Consider the following 17,495-nt stretch of genomic DNA (forward strand, 5'->3'; position numbering starts at 1 on the left):
TGATTCTGTCCAGGGTCCGGTCTCTTCCGGCTTCTCCCGGAAGCTGTTAGAAACAGCGACAGGAAGTTCCGCCTCCGCGCCTTGCACTGATGACGACAGGCTACGTAAAGCGGGCTGACGTAAACGTATTCTTTAAATAAAAGGGACAGGTTTCTCAGCGGAAGGAGGGGCGGAGTTATTGTTGGCGGGATCCTGGCCCTCCCGGGGCAAGGCCACGGCTGGTGGGCGGGGCCTAAGGAGCCCATGGATGCGGGGCGGGGCCAGGAGGGAATTACGGGAGGTGCTTGGGCAAGGGGTGTGACTTCGCGTCTGGATGTCCGAGCGGGCTGGCACCGCTGGGCGCACCAGAGCGGCGCTTTCCTCTTCGCAACCTTTTTCTTCCGGCCTTGCTCCCAGCCTCCCGGGCCGATTGGATTTATTACTGCTCTGCAACGCGCACTGAGCTCCGGGTTAGCGGAATCAGCCGGGACTGGTCTTTCTGATCTCAAAGAGTCCAGCTCAGGGCTAGTCGAGATGACAGACAAGGAGACAATTTAGTCACCAGCCGGTGCTCCGAGAATGAGGCCCCAGGTAGTGTGGAACCTTGGTAAATAAGGCAAGAAAGCATTTCAAAAGAAGGCACAGATTCATTGCAGGCTTAGGACACAGGAAAAGCAGGAGCCCCAAGAAAGACAGGGAAAAAAAGGTTCAGCTTACAAGAATTTATCCGGATTTTTGAAATTAAAATTTGTTCTAAAGACGTTTTGGGGTTTTTGCTGTTGTTTTCCGGTGAACTATTGATTGAGGTGTAAATAATGCTGACGGGAAAACTCAAAAGCGAAGAGCTCGTTAGTTTTCACCAACTGAACACATCGGTGGAAACAGGACTCAGATCAAGAAATAGAAAATGAGGGTTTCCCTGGTGGTACAATGGTTAAGAATCCTCCTGCCAATGCAGTCGACACGGATTCGAGCCCTGGTCCAGGAAGATGCCTCTTGCCGCGGAGCAACTAAGCCCGTGCGCCACAACTACTGAGCCTGTGCTCTAGAGCCCACGAGCGACAACTACTGAGCCCACGTGCCACAACTACTGAGCCCGCGTGCCACAACTACAGAAGCTCGTGCGCCTAGAGCCCGTGCTCCCCAACAAGAGAAATCACTGCAATGAGAAGCCCGTGCACCGCAACGAAGAGTAGGCCCCGCTCGCCACAACTAGAGAAAGCCCGTGCGCAGCAACAAAGACCCAAGGCAGACAAAAAGAAAGAAAGAAAGAAATAGAAAATGACCCCAGAACTGCCCTTCAGGCCTCTTCGCCACTAACTTGCAAAGAGTAGTCACTAGTATGATTTCTGTCACCATAGTTTTCTGTTTTTGTATTTTGTGTAAGTGGAATCAAACAGTATGTACTCTTTGGTGTCCGGCTTCTTTTTTTCTTTTTCAGTCTTTTCTTATTGTGGTAAAATATACATGAAATTTACCATTTTAACCTTTTTTTTTTTCCAGTACGCGGGCCTCTCCCGCCGCAGAGCACAGGCTCCGGACGCGCAGGCCCAGCGGCCATGGCTTACGGGCCCAGCCGCACCGCGGCACGCGGGATCCTCCCGGACCGGGGCACGAACCCGTATCCGCTGCATCAGCAGGCGGACTCTCAACCACTGCGCCACCAGGGAAGTCCGTTTTAACCATTTGTAAGTGGCTAATTCAGTGACATTAATTCACAATGTTGTGCACCCATCATCACTATCCATTTCCTTTATTTATCCCTTTCCTTTCCCTCCTCCCCCCTTTATTTCTACTTTCTGTCTCTATGAATTTGCCTATTCTAGCTATCTCATGTAAGTGGGATCATACAATATTTGTTCTTTTTTGTCTGGTGTATTTCACTTAGCATGTTTTCAAGGATCATCCACGTTATAGACCATATCATTTCATTCCTTTTTAAGGCTGAGTAATACTCCATTGTATGTATATACCACATTTTCTTTATCCATTTATCCATCAGTGGACATTTGTGTTGCTTCCACCTTTGGGGTATTATAAATAATGTTGCTGTGAGCACTGATGTACATGTATCTGTTTGAGTTCCTGCTTTCAATTCTTTTGTCTGACTTCTTTTGATCAACATTATGTTTGTGAGATAAAAGGTACTGTTTCAACTTCTGCATAAATGTACGTTTTGGATTTAAAGTTTAGTGTTTTTATTGTGATGAACACAGGAGAAGGCACGGCATCATAGTACAGTTAAAGAAAATTTTGAAGAATGAGTACAGATTTACCAAGTGAAGTTCCAAATAGAACAGCAGGCTCGAGGGCTCTCAATAAATATTTGAGGGAATGAAAAAGCACTGAGTTGAACCACTGTTAATGCTTTTGAGAGTTTATTATATGCCAGATACTGTGCTAAGTACTTCACATACATTATCTCATGGAGCCCTATCAAGTACCTCATGTTGTATCCACTTTACAGATTTGGAAACTGAGGCTCAGAGAGACTAAATAATTGTCCAAGTTATGCAGTTAGTGGTATAGCTAAAGTTATCCAGTTCTCCCTCCCTCTCTCTCTCCTCCTCTCTATGTATGTGTGTGTATGTATTATATATATATATATATATAATATATAAAATATAATCTTATTGTCAATATTTGCTCCCTTACTATTTTCACTTAGCTATTACCATAAAGCATTTCACATGTCGGTGAATATTTTTGTAGCATCAGAGCACAGTTTTAAATAGCTGCTCAACAGTATTACGTTGCACTATACTTTTTTAAATTAATCATCTCACTTGGATAGACATTTAGATTGTTTTCAGTATTTTGTTTTTTTTTTTTTTTTTTTTGCCGTACGTGGGCCTCTCTCTGTTGTGGCCTTTCCCGTTGCGGAGCACAGGCTCCGGACGCGCAGGCTCAGCGGCCATGACTCACGGGCCCAGCCGCTCCGCGGCATGTGGGATCTTCCCGGACCGGGGCAAGAACCCGCATCCCCTGCATCGGCAGGCGGACTCTCAACCACTGCGCCACCAGGGAAGCCCTAGTATTTTGTTTTTAAACCACATTTTAATAAACATCTTTATGACAGTTATTTGTACACATCCATGATTTTTTTCCCCCTAGGGTAAATTCCAGTAAGTGGAATTACTGGGTCAAAGGATGTTCACATTTTTAAGATTTTTGATACACGGTGCCACATTGTCCTCTAGAATGTTGTACCTGTTTTCATTCCCATCAGCAGTGTGAAGAGCACCCCTTACTGTTCTCTTCCCAAAAAACAGGGTAGAGGCTAGAGAGGAACAGGGAATATTGGCGGGCCTGCGGCTTGAGAGATGTGAGACTCCTCAAGATGTTTATAAGCCAAGAGGAAAGAGCAGAGGAGAAGGGGAGAAGTGAAGATAAATGCAATCTGAGAAGGGAATAAATGAATGTGCAGAGTGGCCTCTGGAGCCAGGGAGGGCTGGGCCGATATCTGGGCTTGCCCTGCAGAGGATGTGGGAAATCTGGCTTGCCCCCTGCCCCACGTACCCAATCCATCCATCTGGGGTTAGGAACATACACTCTGTGTTCCCAAGGCTCCATGGGTTGACTTCTACCATAACATTTACCACATTACACGTCTTCTGTCTTACCAAATTCTTTGAAGGCAGGAACCGTGTTTTGTTTGTTTTTATTCCAGTATTCCCAAAGTCTATCCAATGCCTGCATGCAACGAGTACTTGATAAAAATTTATTAAATGAATGATAGATGCATTCAGAGAAGTTGGGGGAAGAGATAGGGAATTTGAGAGAGTTGTCTTCTGGCCAGAAGTGAAGTCTTTTTTTTTTTTTTTTAAGTTGAGATATAGCTGATTTACAATATTATATGATTCAGGTGTACAAAATAGTGACTCACAATTTTTATTTTATTTTTTTTTTATTTTTGGCTGCTTTAGGTCTTCATTGCTGCACGCAGGCTTTGTCTAGTTGCAGTGAGCAGGGGCTACACTTTGTTGCAGTGCACAGGCTTCTCAGTGCAGTGGCTTCTCTTGTTGCGGAGCACGAGCTCTAGGCGTGCAGGCTTCAGTAGTTGCAGCACGCAGGCTCAGTAGTTGTGGCATGCAGGCTCAGTAGTTGTGGCTCACAGGTGCTCTAGAGCACAGGCTAAGTAGCTGTGGCTCGCAGGCTCTAGAGCGCAGGCTCAGTAGTTGTGGCGCACGGGCTTAGTTGCTCCGCAGCATGTGGGATCTTCCCAGACCAAGGCTCGAACCCATGTCCCCTGCATTGGCAGGCGGATTCTTAACAACTGAGCCAGCAGGGAAGCCCCATTTCACAATTTTTAAAGGTTATATTCCATTTATAGTTACTATAAAATATTGGCTATATCGCTGTGCTGTACAATATATACTTGTAGCTTTTTTATTTTATACCCAGAAGTTTGTACGTCTTAATCCCCTGCCCCTATCTCCCGCCTCCCCCTCCCCTCTTCCCACTGGTAACCACTAGTTTGTTCTCTATATCTGTGAGTCTGTTTCTTTTTTGCTATATTCACTAGTTTGTTTTATTTTTTAGATTCCACATATAAACGATATCGTACAGTATTTGTCTTTTTCTGTCTGACTTATTTCACTAAGCATAATACCCTCCAAGTCCATCCATGTTACTGCAAATGACAAAATTTCATCCTTTTTTACAGCTGAATAGTATTCAATTGTACACATGTACAATTGAATATATATCTGTACAGTTGAATATTCAATTGTGTATATATACGATTGAATGTATATATACACAATCGAATACTATATATATATATATCTATCACATTTTTTTATCCATTCATCTATTGATGGACACAGGTTGCTTCCATATCTCGGCTATTGTAAATAATGTTGCTATGAACACTGGGGTGCATGTATCCTCTTGAATTAGTGTTTTCATTTTCTTTGGATATATACCCAGGAGTGTAATTGCTGGATCATATGGCAGTTCTATATTTAATTTGGAGGACCCTCCATACTGTTTCCCACAGCGGCAGCACAAATTTACATTCCCACCAACAGTGCACAAGGGTTCCCTTTTCTCCACACCCTCAGCAACATTTATTATTTTGATCTCTTTGATGATGGCCATTCTGACAGGTGTGAGGTGATACCTCACTGTAGTTTTGATTCACATTTCTCTGATTATTACTGATGTTGAGCATCTTTTCCTGTGCCTGTTGGCCATCTGTATGTCTTCTTTGGAAAAACGTCTATTCAGGTCTCCTGCCCATTTTTTAATCAGGCTGTTTCTTTTTCTTTTTTTTTTGATGTTGAGTTGTATGAGCTGTTTATATATTTTGGGTATTAACTCCTTATCGGTCGTAATCATTTGCAAATATTTTCTCCCATTCAGTAGCTTGTCTTTTTGTTTTGTCAATGGTTTCCTTTTCTGTGCAAAAGCTTTTACGTTTAGTTAGCTCACCAGAGGTGAAGTCTTAAGATAGCCATGGCGGTGAGGAAAATGGATAGAAGGGAAGAAGGAAGAATTGGCTGGGGATGCGGATCTGCTTGGAATATCCTTGGAATGCTCAGCAGGTGGGATGAAGGGGTGGGAAAAGTGGAGGTTGAGTCTGACAAGGATGCGTTTTGTGAGTGTGTACAGCAAAGGACAGGATGCAGTTGAGTTAAGGGTGTTTTGAAAGAGGGGCTTTCAGGGTTAGGTTTTTGAGGGTGGAGGAATTATGAGAGGAAAAGAGAGGAAAGAAAGAAGCCTGCAGTTGGGACTATATCACTGCCCAAAGTTGGTCTCTCACATATAATAATAATTTAAAATTAACAGAAGATTTTAAGGGATCTTAGCTCCCTATCTGTTTATTTTTCCTAAACTATTGAACTTGGGTATTTTTATACCTTTAAGCGCAATTATGATGGCTATAGAACGGTGAATGTATCTGTAAATCCTGGATGGTGCCTTAACTAAATGTTTATAGTAAATCCGTCCTGTAAAAAAATCAAAAAGTGCTCCTTCCCTAACCGCTAGATGCTATTTGTTTCGTGTTTGCCTATTTGCTAGGCAAAAAGGTGTCTGTTCCTTTAATTTGCATTCATTGGATTACTAGTGAGTTTTTGCACGTCTGTCATGTTCCGTCAACCACCTTGTAAATTAATAGTTTAGGCCTTATGCCTTTTCTTCCCTTCAATTTTTTTTTTTAATTTCACAAGGATCCATGGGGGATCCTTTACAAAGGGGGATCCCTTTGTAAAAAATTCAAATGCAGACCATAAAAAGCCCCACTGGCACAGTCCCTCTCCCCTCCCCAGAGGGAAATATTTGGGAACCTGCCTTCCAGGCCTTTTTCTATTCCTCTCTAATCATGGGGCTTGGTTTTGTTTGCTGTACATGTTGTATTCCAACCTTGGTAACAGTCTTGGTAATCTTTCCAAGGCAGTACATATGCTGGTCACTTGGAATCCCTCCCCAGTTTTCTCCTGCTGTGGGTACTACCCTTTGTAAGGACTGAATTGTATTCCATAGTGTGGATTTGTTTACCATTTCCCACATGTTGAGTTGTTGCTAGCTAGGCTGGGATGAATATTCCTGTGTGTACCAGCCTTTTGTATAACTGGGGAGCAATTTAAGGGCACTGCTCTTGCCCACTGAAGAGGCAGTTTCCTTTCTGACCCACAGGATAAGCAAGAACTTATGTCTCCATATCTTCACAGGCACTGCATTTTATCAATCTTTAAAATGTCCCCTGGGAATCCCCTGGCAGGCCAGTGGTTAGGACTTGGTGCTTTCACTGCAGTGGCCCGGGTTCAGTCCCTGGTCAGGGAAGTAAGATCCTGCAAGCCACCAAAAAGTCCCTCAATCTAGTAGGAGAATTATATCTTACTGTTGTTTTAATTTGCATTTCCCTAATTACTGGTGAGGTTGAGCATGACCATTCACTGCCTTGACAGATATTTGAGTGTCCACTCTCTGCAAGGCATTGTACAAGCACCAAGTCAGCAATGGTGAATGAAACAGATGTCATTCCTGCCCTTACAAATCAAGGAAATGAAATCTTTTAGTGGCAGTTACTTTTTCAACATTTTGCCTTTTACTTGTGTTTTTGATTCGGTGCTTTTATAACTAAATTTAAATTTTTTCTGTATCCAGACCGATGAGTCTTTTCTTTTATGCTTTTATCCTGGAAAATCTTCTCTTACCCCAAATCAGATACATAATCACATGCATCTTTTGGGTTTCCTTTAAGCAGGTATTTGTCATTGTAAATATGACAGAAAAGGCCACGCTCGCTAGGGTCTGCCTGCTGTAAAGGGGGAGACAGCTCGACATCCTCCCCTGAGAGTGAGGCTCCTGGCGTGGCCCCAGGACTAGAGAGGATTTCCCTCTCTTCTCTCGGGCTTTTTGGATCTGTGAAATTAAAGCAAAAATTTCACCTAGAAAGGAGATGGTGCTGCTCTGCGTAACGAGGTAAAAGGCTGTCTTCATGTTGGTGAAAGGAAAACCCGCAGATACAACTTTCCACGGAGGAGGGGAGGCTGGGCAACAACTGCAGGAGGCCGACCCAGGACTCCTGATACATCTCTACCGTGTGACTCCAAGTGGTAATTACAGTGGAGAGCCCAGGGTCCCTCACCTCAGCAAAGGGACAGGAGAACAGCCACCTCCTCCAGGGGGTACTACAGGCTCAGGGTCTGGGAGAGTTCCTGTGTTGTTCTTACACTCTTTCTCCTATCACAAGAGTAACAACTGCTCAGTGCAGAAAACCTGGGAACCACAGAAGGGTACAAAGAGGAGGAATAAACATGTAGCGATAGGTATCTCAGCCACATTTCAACCTAACAGTCACACTTTTGTTCTGTGCACAAATCATTTATTTGCATTCATAAAAACTGGCTTTGGGCTTCCCTGGTGGCGCAGCGGTTGAGAGTCGGCCTGCCGAGGCAGGGGACACGAGTTCGTGTCCCGGTCCGGGAAGATCCCACATGCCGCGGAGCGGCTGGGCCCGTGAGCCATGGCCGCTGAGCCTGCGCGTCCGGAGCCTGTGCTCCGCAACGGGAGAGGCCACGACAGTGAGAGGCCCGTGTACCGCAAAACAAAAACAAAAACAAAACAAAACAAAAGAAAACGAAAACTGGCTTGGCCTAAAAAGCTTCCTCTTAAAGATGAATGGTGGTACTTTTGACTCTGGGACCAGAGAAGGAAGTGAGAGGGAAAGAAGGGAAAGCTGGTGGCTGGTCCTCCTGTCACAGACCCTCAAAGACCATGGGTGCGGTGACCACAGTTTAAGATACTGTGCATCACTGAGGGGTGAGGAAAACCACCCAGTGCAACCACCCAGAAGGCTCTGCAGAAAGAGGGCTATTAGGCCAAGTCTTGGGGATCAAATCAGCTTCAACCAGGGCAAAAAAAAGTGGGAAGCGTAGACCAAGCAGAGGGAACAGCATGCAGATGCCTGGAAGCAAAGGGGAGCAGGTCATATCCAGCAACCGGTAACTAGTTTGCTAAGGCTGAGTTACAGGCATCTTAGAAGGGAGAAGGCGGATCACGAGGCCAGGGAGCTTGGCGGAGGCAGGGGCTAGAAGGTTTGTCTGCCTTGTTAAGTTTTTATTTTAGCCTGAAGGTGGTGTGGAGCCACTGAAGGGCATCATCAGAGTTCTGATTCCCAAAGATCGTCCCAACATCCTTGCACGGCATGGGTTTCAAGTCCAGTCAGTGAAGTCCTCCCTTGAAGTGACAAAAGCAGGACGGGCATTGGCAGTACTGCTAGAGGCAGAGCCTGTCACTCTAGGAGTCTGAACAGGTACATGGGTAGCAGGTCTCGGGACAACAAAGATCACTTCCTCCTGGCTTGGGGCCTGCCTGGATGGAGGGGCCATCATCCACTTAGGCGAAGGAGGAAGATGCAGACGACAAAGGCTGAGCCTGCAGACCTTCCCATGGGAGAGAGGAGCTGAAGTTCAGGTCGAGCTGGAGGTCAGCGGGTGGCTCAAGAAGCCAGTAGAGGGATGAGCTGGCCCCAGCGGACATGCAGAGTGTGGATAAGAAGCCAGGGACTGGTCCTCCAGGGTTGCGGGGGACAACTGACGGAGGGGGCAGGACAAGCTCTGGGAGCAGCTGGGCACGGGGCTCACTGGATACACCCCTCCACACGCAGCAGCAGGTAGTCCCTGAGGAGCGGGGGCAGGGGGAGGCGGGCGGCAGCCTGTCGGCAGCGGCTACCCAGCTGAGCACGTATGGCCAGCCGGGCCAGGTGCTGCAGCCGCCTCGGCTGATTCGCCATGCACAGGGCCGAGCTGTAGAAGGCTTCGTGCTCCTAGATGGGGAGTGGAACAGGGTCAGATGGCCCAACGCCCTGACTTTGCCCTTCCATCTGGGGGTGACCTAGTGGTGGGGCCCTGGGATTTTGCAACCTGCACCCACCTGGGCGTTTGGCTCATCTTGAAGGACTCAGATTCAGAAGCAAAGGCCCTGCAGGGGTCATGGGAGCTGGGACCACACTGCAGAGCAGGGTCTCAGCCATGTCTGCACCCACCCCCACTCCAAAGATACTGGCACAGTGCCCACTCAGTCAGAGATGCCTGATAGCTGTCTATACTGATGCAGGTAAGAGAAAGGCTAGAGAGTTGTGTGCAACTGAAGGTTGTCCTGAGCTTCCGGGGGCAGGGGTACCCTGGAACCCAGAGGTTTCACTCTGCCCATCCTCCTCCCACCCAGGGTCCCTCTTGCTCCTGCCTCCAGGAAGCCCACCCTGGAGGGACAGGCCTGGGGCTCATCCTTCCTCTCCATCTCCCCCAGAGCCCAGGAAGGAGCTGTGCTCATGGGGCGGACTTACCTGCCACAGCTCTGGAAGCACTGCCTCAACCCAGGTATCACAGGATGGAACACAAGGGTAGGCATTAAGCAGGACTTCCAGGGCTCGAGGGAAGTTGGCACAGTGTCTCAGCATCTAGAAATCAAAAGAGAGTCTCAGGACTTTCCTGGTGGCGCAAGTGGTTGAGAGTCCGCCTGCCAATGCAGGGGACACGGGTTCGTGCCCCGGTCCAGGAAGATCCCACATGCCGCGGAGAGGCTGGGCTCGTGAGCCATGGCCGCTGAGCCTGCGTATCCAGAGCCTGTGCTCCACAACGGGAGAGGCCACAACAGTGAGAGGCCCGCGTACCACAAAAAAAAAAAAAAAAAAAGGGAGTCTCAGACTAGAAAACAAAAGAGGGTCTCAGGGGTACCATGCCTCTACCAACCAGCCTGGGCCAAAGCCCCACTCACATCCAAATCTGTTCTTTTTTTGCCTGCCCACATGCCATGCAGGATCTTAGTTCCCCGACCAGGAATCGAATCCGTGACCCCTGCAGTGGAAGCGCAGCGGCTTAACCACCGGACTCCCAGGGAAGTCTCACATCCAAATTTGAGAGGCCAGGATCTGAGTCCCTCCTCATCCTTTTCTAGCCTCAGTTTACCCTACCTTCAAGTGTGCTCCAACCTCTTGGTCCCAGCCAGTTTCCTTGGGGGCTGTTTTTCTCCCTTAGACACCCTCTCCCATAGCCCTCACTGGTCCTTCCCAAAAGGGGGACAGATCTCTGGCCCAGAGAGCGGGCTTTCTGTCTCTTAGCCTCTCTCCCTGGAGGCTGGGCAATTCCAGCTCCAGGCATCCCCCGCCCGTCAGGAGTCTTCTTTCACAGGCCCTCCCTGCGCACCTCAGGTCGCACAGGCTGGGCCCCGTAGTCCAGCAGGGCAGCAAAGAGGATCTCGGGCTCCCAGTTGGGGGCGTCCTGGACGGACTGCAGCGCGCAGTCCATAGGCGTTTCGCCCGCCCCATTGGGAACTGCAGCGCAGGCCCCGTGGTGCAGCAGCAGCTCAGCCAGGCCCCCGCAGCCGTTGGCACAGGCGTTGTGCAGCGGCGTGTGGCGTTTGCGCCCTGCCGCCCGGGCATCTGACCCGGCTTCCAGGAGCCGGCGCACGGCGGCCTGGTGCTGCCGACTGCTGCCCGGGCCCTCGGCCCCCGCGCACGCGGCGTTCAGGGCCGTCTCGCCCTGGCTGGTGCGCAGGTTCACGTCGGCGCCGTGCTCCAGGTAGAGAGCCACGTGCTGCTCCAGGCCCCGTGCCGCCGCCACGTGCAGGGGCGTCACCTCGCTGTCCTGCACCGCCAAGTTCACGGTTGCTCCCGCCTCCAGCAGCTGCTTGGCGCACCTGGAGGCAGGGTACGAGGCCCTTGAGGCAAATCCTGAGGGACCAGGCCTGGCCTGGGACCCCCTCAGCCTGCTGTCATCCCTGACCCCTTCTTCCCACCTCTCTTGGCTCAAGCGAGCCTGGCGCCCACCGCCAGACTCACAGAAGCCCCATGACAGAGAGCAGAGCTGGAAGGCCCATCCAAGTCACTGGGAGCATTGCAGTTTTCAGCCCAGAAAAGTTGTGGTACAGCCCAGGACATACAGCAAGTTAGTGACTGCGGAGGAATTAATACTCACTGCCTCAGACTGTCCCTCCCGGAGTCTAACCTGACTCCCCTATCAGATAGGGACCCCAAGGCCTTGTTCTGAATCACTTGTCAGTGGTCTCCTAACATTTTTTTTTAATTAGCCCTATTTTATTTTATTTATTTATTTATTTTTGCGGTACGCGGGCCTCTCACTGCCATGGCCCCTCCCGCCGCGGAGCACAGGCTCCGGACGCGCAGGCCCTGCGGCCATGGCCCACGGGCCCAGCTGCTCCGCGGCATGTGGGATCCCCCCGGACCAGGGCACGAACCCGTGTCCCCCGCATCAGCAGGCGGACTCCCAACCACTGCGCCACCAGGGAAGCCCTTCTCCTAACATTTTGAAAGCACAAAAAGTTTTGAAAACCCACTAATGTGTACACTGTGAAGCATAGAAAATTAAGGAGTATGACCCCCAAAGAAAACAGAAATAGAAGTCCTAATTAGTAAAAAAAAAAAAAAAAAAAAAAGTCGTAATTAGTATTTTCTTCCTGTCTCCAAACATGAAGACCACCTTTCTCAGCCAGCCACACCCACTCCAGCAAAGGAAGGCACTTGGGTCCTGCTTACTTCACTTTCCCCTGGAGAAAACAAACAAAACCAAACAACAAAAACCAGATTTTAGGGAGCACGTGTTTCACAGGTGTTTCATAGGTCAGAACGCTGTTGAGGCAGATATGCATCATTCCCCACCTCGGGGTAAACCAAACATGCTGCAAACGAAATTAATGACGGCACTAAACTAACAGTCATTTAAAAAGCCAGAACGGTAGCCACTGGAAACTCAGGAGCAGATCCATCGGCCCCATCGAAACCCTGATGAAAAAGTATCCTTCCCCCAAATGGCCAGCATTCCAGCTCCCTTCAGTGCGCATGTCCGGTAGGCACTTTGCTCAGTGGCCAAGCTCTGAGTAGCAGCCAGCCAGCCACAAACTACTTAATTTATTACCTCGGTAAGTTCTAATCATAGACTCATTTCTGTTTCTATATACTAAATTTAAATAACTCCAAGAAGCTCGCTCAGTAGGGTTCCAGTAAGCGAAACCATTCTCAGTTCACTTCAAAGGATCAAGTGTGCTGGAAGGTGCACCACATGCCTATAAGACCTCAAGAAAGGACTGGGTCCATCACTGATCTAGAACTACATGGGTAGATTCCAGCATGTGGGCTGTGGAACGCCTTTCAGGAGCCCTTGATTCCTTGCCCCCCCGCCAGCCTTGTCAGTGGACCTGACTTGTCAAAGTGCAAATACCTTCATGTAGGGTGTGGCCAAGAAACTGTTGACCTTAAAAAGGTGGGAAGAGGAAGCGTCCTTCACACTAAGATTGGGAAACACTGAGCTAGATCTTTCTTGATGCCTAACCTCAAAATAGCTAGGAATGTGGCTGCAGAGGGTTCCCAGGGAATAGGAGACTGCAGTTGGGACAGGGTTTTTCCAAAAAGCAACAGGGCTTCTGCCTACTGGGCTTAGCTGATGTGACCTTGGACAAGTCACTAAACCTTTCTGAGTCTCAGTTTTTTCACCATAGAATGAGACCTGTCTCAGGATAGAAAGCCCAGAGATAAACCCACGTACCTATGGTCAACTAATCTATGACAAAGAAGGCAAGGATATACAATGGAGAAAAGACAGTCTCTTCAATAAGCGGTGCTGGGAAAACTGGACAGCTACATGTAAAAGAGTGAAATTAGAACACTCCCTAACACCATACACAAAAATAAACTCAAAATGGATTAGAGACCTAAATGTAAGACTGGACACTATAAAACTCTTAGAGGAAAACACAGGAAGAACACTCTGACATAAATCACAGCAAGGTCTTTTTTAATCCACCTCCTAGAGTAATGGAAATAAAAACAAAAATAAACAAATGGGACCTAATGAAACTTAAAAGCTTTTGCAAAGCAAAGGAAACTACAAGACAAAAAGACAACCCTCAGAATGGGAGAAAATATTTGCAAACAAATCAATGCACAAAGGATTAATCTCCAAAATATAAAAACAGCTCATGCAGCTCAATATTAAAAAACAAACAACCCAATCCAAAAATGGGCAGAAGACCTAAATAGACATTTCTCCAGAGAAGACATACAGATGGCCAAGAAGCACATGAAAACCTGCTCAACAACACGAATTATTAGAGAAATGCAAATCAAAACTACAATGAGGTATCACCTCACACCAGTTAGAATGGGCATCATCAGAAAATGTACAAACAAATGCTGGAGAGGGTGTGGAGAAAAGGGAACCCTCTTGCACTGTTAGTGGGAATGTAAATTGATACAGCCACTATGGAGAACAGTATGGAGGTTCCTCAACTAACTAAAAATAGAATAACCATGTGACCCAGCAATCCCACTACTGGGCATATACTCTAAGAAAACCATAATTCAAAAAGATGGGGCTTCCCTGGTGGCACAGTGGCTGGGAGTCCGCCTGCTGATGCAGGGGACGCGGGTTCGTGCCCCAGTCCGGGAGGATCCCACGTGCCGCGGAGCCGCTGGGCCCGTGAGCCATGGCCTCTAAGCCTGCGCGTCCGGAGCCTGTGCCCCGCAACTTGAGAGGCTGCAGCAGTGAGAGGCCCGCGTACCGCAAAAAAAAAAAAAAAAAAAAAAGACACATGCACCCCAACGTGCATTGCAGCTCTATGTACAATAGCCAGGTCATGGAAGCAACCTAAATGCCCATCGACAGACGAATGGATAAAGATGTGGTACATATATACAATGGAATATTACTCAGCCATGAAAAGGAACGAAATTGGGTCATTTGTAGAGACGTGGATGGATCTAGAGACTGTCATACAGAGTGAAGTAAGTCAGAAAGAGAAAAACAAGTATCATATATTAACGCATATATGTGGAACCTGGAAAAATGGTACAGATGAACTGGTCTGCAGGGCAGAAATAGAGACACAGATATAGAGAACAAACGTACGGACACCAAGGGGGGGAAAGTGGCTGGGAGGGGGGTGGTGGTGGTGGTATGAATTGGGAGATTGGGATTGACATGTATACACTAATACGTATAAAATAGATAACTAATAGGAACCTGCTGTATAAAAAAATAACTAAAATAAAATTCAAAGAAAAAAAAAAGAATGAGACCTGTCTCCCATGATGTTGTGAGGACATGTGTTTCTGGCATGTGAGCTGGAGACACACACACATACCCACACACCCCCTCCCGAAACCGTCTCAGCCCCTGGGCACCTACTGTAAGGACTCAGGGGTTGTGCAGAGGTGCAAGGGCGTCGTGCCTTCCTCAGACAACACATTGACCTTGGCACCGAAGGTCAGCAGCAAATGCACACAGTCGGACTGGGCCCGGGCACAGGCCTCGTGCAAGGCGGCCCGGCCCCCAACCCGGGCGTCCAACTCAGCTCCCCGCCGGATCAGGTAGCGGGCGCAGTCGGTGTGGCCTCGGGCAGCAGCAATGGTGAGGGGTGTCGTATGCTTGGCTTTGGGGGTCAGCACCCAGAACCCTGGGGGGAGCAGGCAGTGTTAAGGGGGGTGGGTATGAGGCTGGCAGGCAGGGCAGGCTGTCATGTACAACTGACGCTGCCCTGCCTTCTGTACGCCTGGCTGAGCACAAACCCTGTGCTCGTCTGTACCTGTGGAGAGGGGCTTGCTCAAGCCCCCAGCTGAGAGTGTAAATTGGAACAGCCTTTTAGAACAGTTTGTCAGTCTATAACAAAACATAACACGTGGGTCATAGGAAAAACATTTAATTGCTCTTTTTTTTCTTCTTTTTTTGGCCACACCGAGAGGCTTGTGGGATCTTAGCTCCTCGACCAGGGATCGAACGCTGGCCCCAGCAGTGAGAGCGCCGAGTCCTGGCCACTGGACTGCCAGGGAATTCCCTTAATTGCTCTTTAAAACCACAAGGGCAGCTAAGGAGGGTGAATCCTGTTAGGGAAACCTCTGGGTCTTTGAGCTGCTGGTGGAGTCCTTGGCTCTTTTAACTTGGGCGCTCTGGTGTTGGGAAGGGGAGGGAGTTACACACAGGAGGGCCTGGAACTGACTCAGGGAGTGGCCAGAGCAGAGCTGAAGAAGTCCTAGGATGCTCCTGGGGTGGGGAGGGTGGCATGGAAATGGGGGGAAGGGCGGAGAGGGAGGATAAGAGATGGAGGTAGAGAAAAGAAGAGTGGGAAGAGGGGTCGATCACGGGACTGGTGTTGAATCCGAATTGTAGAAATCGCCAAGGTCTTGTTCGAAGGACACAGATGGCTAATATCCTGCTGTCAGTTGTTTGCATTGTAGCTAAGCAAATCCCTGGGTTTCCTAAATCTTGGGTAAAGCATGTTTTGTTTTTTATTAGGATTGAAATTAAGGCCAAGTTCCATTTGGGAGATGGAGATGGTGGACATGCTGGAAGAGGAGACCAGGGTGCCCTGGGTGGGGTCACATCTCTAACAGTTGAAGGAATTTGGCCTGGTGGTGACCGTGAGAGCATAAGCTCTCCAAGGATTTTGAACCCCCATATCCATGGGTGGGGTGTGAGGCAATCTCCTGTCAATCTTTTTTTTTTTTTTTTTTTTTTTTTTGCGGGGGTGGTTTCTTTTCTCCTGCCTAAGAACAGGGCAATCATTTGGTTTACATGGACAAACCTTCTGGTCAGAATAGCTCCTAAGGAAGATCATCGAACAAGTACACAAAGGTGTTGGTCATACTGTTATTTAAAATAGTTTTTTTTTAAAAAGGAAACCTAGGGACTTCCCTGGTGGTCCAGAGGGTAAGACTCCATGCTCCCAATGCAGGGGGCCTGGGTTCGATCCCTCGTTGGGGAACTAGATCCTGCACGCATGCCGCAACTAAGAGTTCGCATGCCTCAGCTAAGAAGTCTGCATGCCACAACTAAGACCAGGTGCAGCCGAAATAGATAAATAAATAATAAATAAATAAATATTTTTAGCTATAAATAAATAAAACAAAAAAGAAGCCTAATCTAACCAATCTATTTGGGGGCTAGTTATATAAATCATGGCACGCCCATACAATAGAATTTATGCACCTATTTAAATTATTACGTGGGGAATTCCCTGGCAGTTCAGTGGTTAGGACCCTGAGCGTCCAGTACCGAGGGCCCAGGTTCAATCCCTGGTTGGGGAACTAAGATCCCGCAAGCCCGCGCGCGGCATGGCCAAAAAAAAAAAAAAAATTATGTGGACTTATGGTTATTGACATAGAAAGATGTTACATGAAAAAAAACAGGCTATAAATAGCATCTGGAGTATAATTTCATTCTATGAAAGAAAAAATATTCACGCGTGGAGATACATCCAGAGAAACAATTGCATTCAAATACAACTGTTCCTGTGTAAGTCATATAACATGTTACTATAACTTGAAATCTGAAAAGACATACAAATCACTAAGTATGCCTCATCTCTGTTTAGGAGGGAGCTGGAATCGGCAGTGGGAAGCGATGGGCTAGTCTATGGTCTGGAGGGGGGCGATGGGGCCCAGGCACCTCCCCACCCTCCCCTCCTCCCTCTCCCTCCTCTTTTACCCCCACCGGGTGCTCCCTACCCTGTTCGGCTGACCAGGCCAGCTGGTTGCTCACTGTCTCCACAATCATGTTGGCAGCGCCTTCATCTTGGAACAGGGCTTGGATCTGTTGCAGGTCACCGGAGAACAGGGCATTGTGCACAGCTGGGTCCCGGCAGGAGCGGCGCGGCCTAGTGAGTTGGGCCCGGGAACTCGGGGGGCACCTTTGGCTCTGGTACTGCTGGGCTGCAGCCCGCCGCCGGTCCTCCCATTCCAGCCACTCCCGCTTCAGGCGGAGAGAGCGCAGGGTGGAGGAGGTGAAGCGGAAGGTCTCCCCTGCCATGGGGAGGGATCCAGGGGTCTGGGCAGCGGCAGCTGGGCAGAGCAGGTTCCCTCGGCCCGACTGCCACCCTTGCTCTGAGGAGCCACCCTGCCCCCAACCCGTGACCCAGAGAAAGGAGCAGCTGAGGCTATAAATAGGCCCTTTGCTGTTCTGGTAAACACAGTTTGCCCAGAGTCATGATCTTGGTGCAGAGAAAGTGTTGGGTCAACCCCCAGCCCGCGGCTAGGGACAGCCCCTGCCCCTGCAGAT

The 17,495-nt window shown here is 48.6% G+C and overlaps 1 protein-coding gene across 1 annotated transcript; it reads right to left on the reverse strand.

Moving 5' to 3' along the window:
• Nucleotides 1-9,070: 9,070 nt before the first annotated feature.
• Nucleotides 9,071-17,495, reverse strand: ASB16 (ankyrin repeat and SOCS box containing 16). Its single transcript, XM_065897242.1, has 5 exons — nt 16,946-17,495; nt 14,631-14,898; nt 10,635-11,127; nt 9,776-9,889; nt 9,071-9,256 (listed from the first exon to the last, which is right to left on the reverse strand). The coding sequence occupies exons 1-5, from the start codon at nt 17,244-17,246 to the stop codon at nt 9,071-9,073; spliced, it is 1,362 nt and encodes a 453-aa protein (XP_065753314.1). The 5' UTR covers nt 17,247-17,495.

Source organism: Phocoena phocoena, chromosome 19 (assembly GCF_963924675.1).
Source record: "Phocoena phocoena chromosome 19, mPhoPho1.1, whole genome shotgun sequence".
NCBI classification, from domain to species: domain Eukaryota; kingdom Metazoa; phylum Chordata; class Mammalia; order Artiodactyla; family Phocoenidae; genus Phocoena; species Phocoena phocoena.

Excerpts from the sequence above, each read along its gene's own strand:
- ASB16 (XM_065897242.1), bottom strand. The coding sequence starts at position 17,246 with ATGGCAGGGGAGACCTTCCGCTTCACCTCCTCCACCCTGCGCTCTCTC. Across the intron at positions 14,899-16,945 it reads GGCCTGGTCAGCCGAACAGG|GGTTCTGGGTGCTGACCCCC; the intron begins GTAGGGAGCACC and ends TGCTCCCCCCAG. Across the intron at positions 9,257-9,775 it reads TGCTTCCAGAGCTGTGGCAG|GAGCACGAAGCCTTCTACAG; the intron begins GTAAGTCCGCCC and ends CTCCCCATCTAG.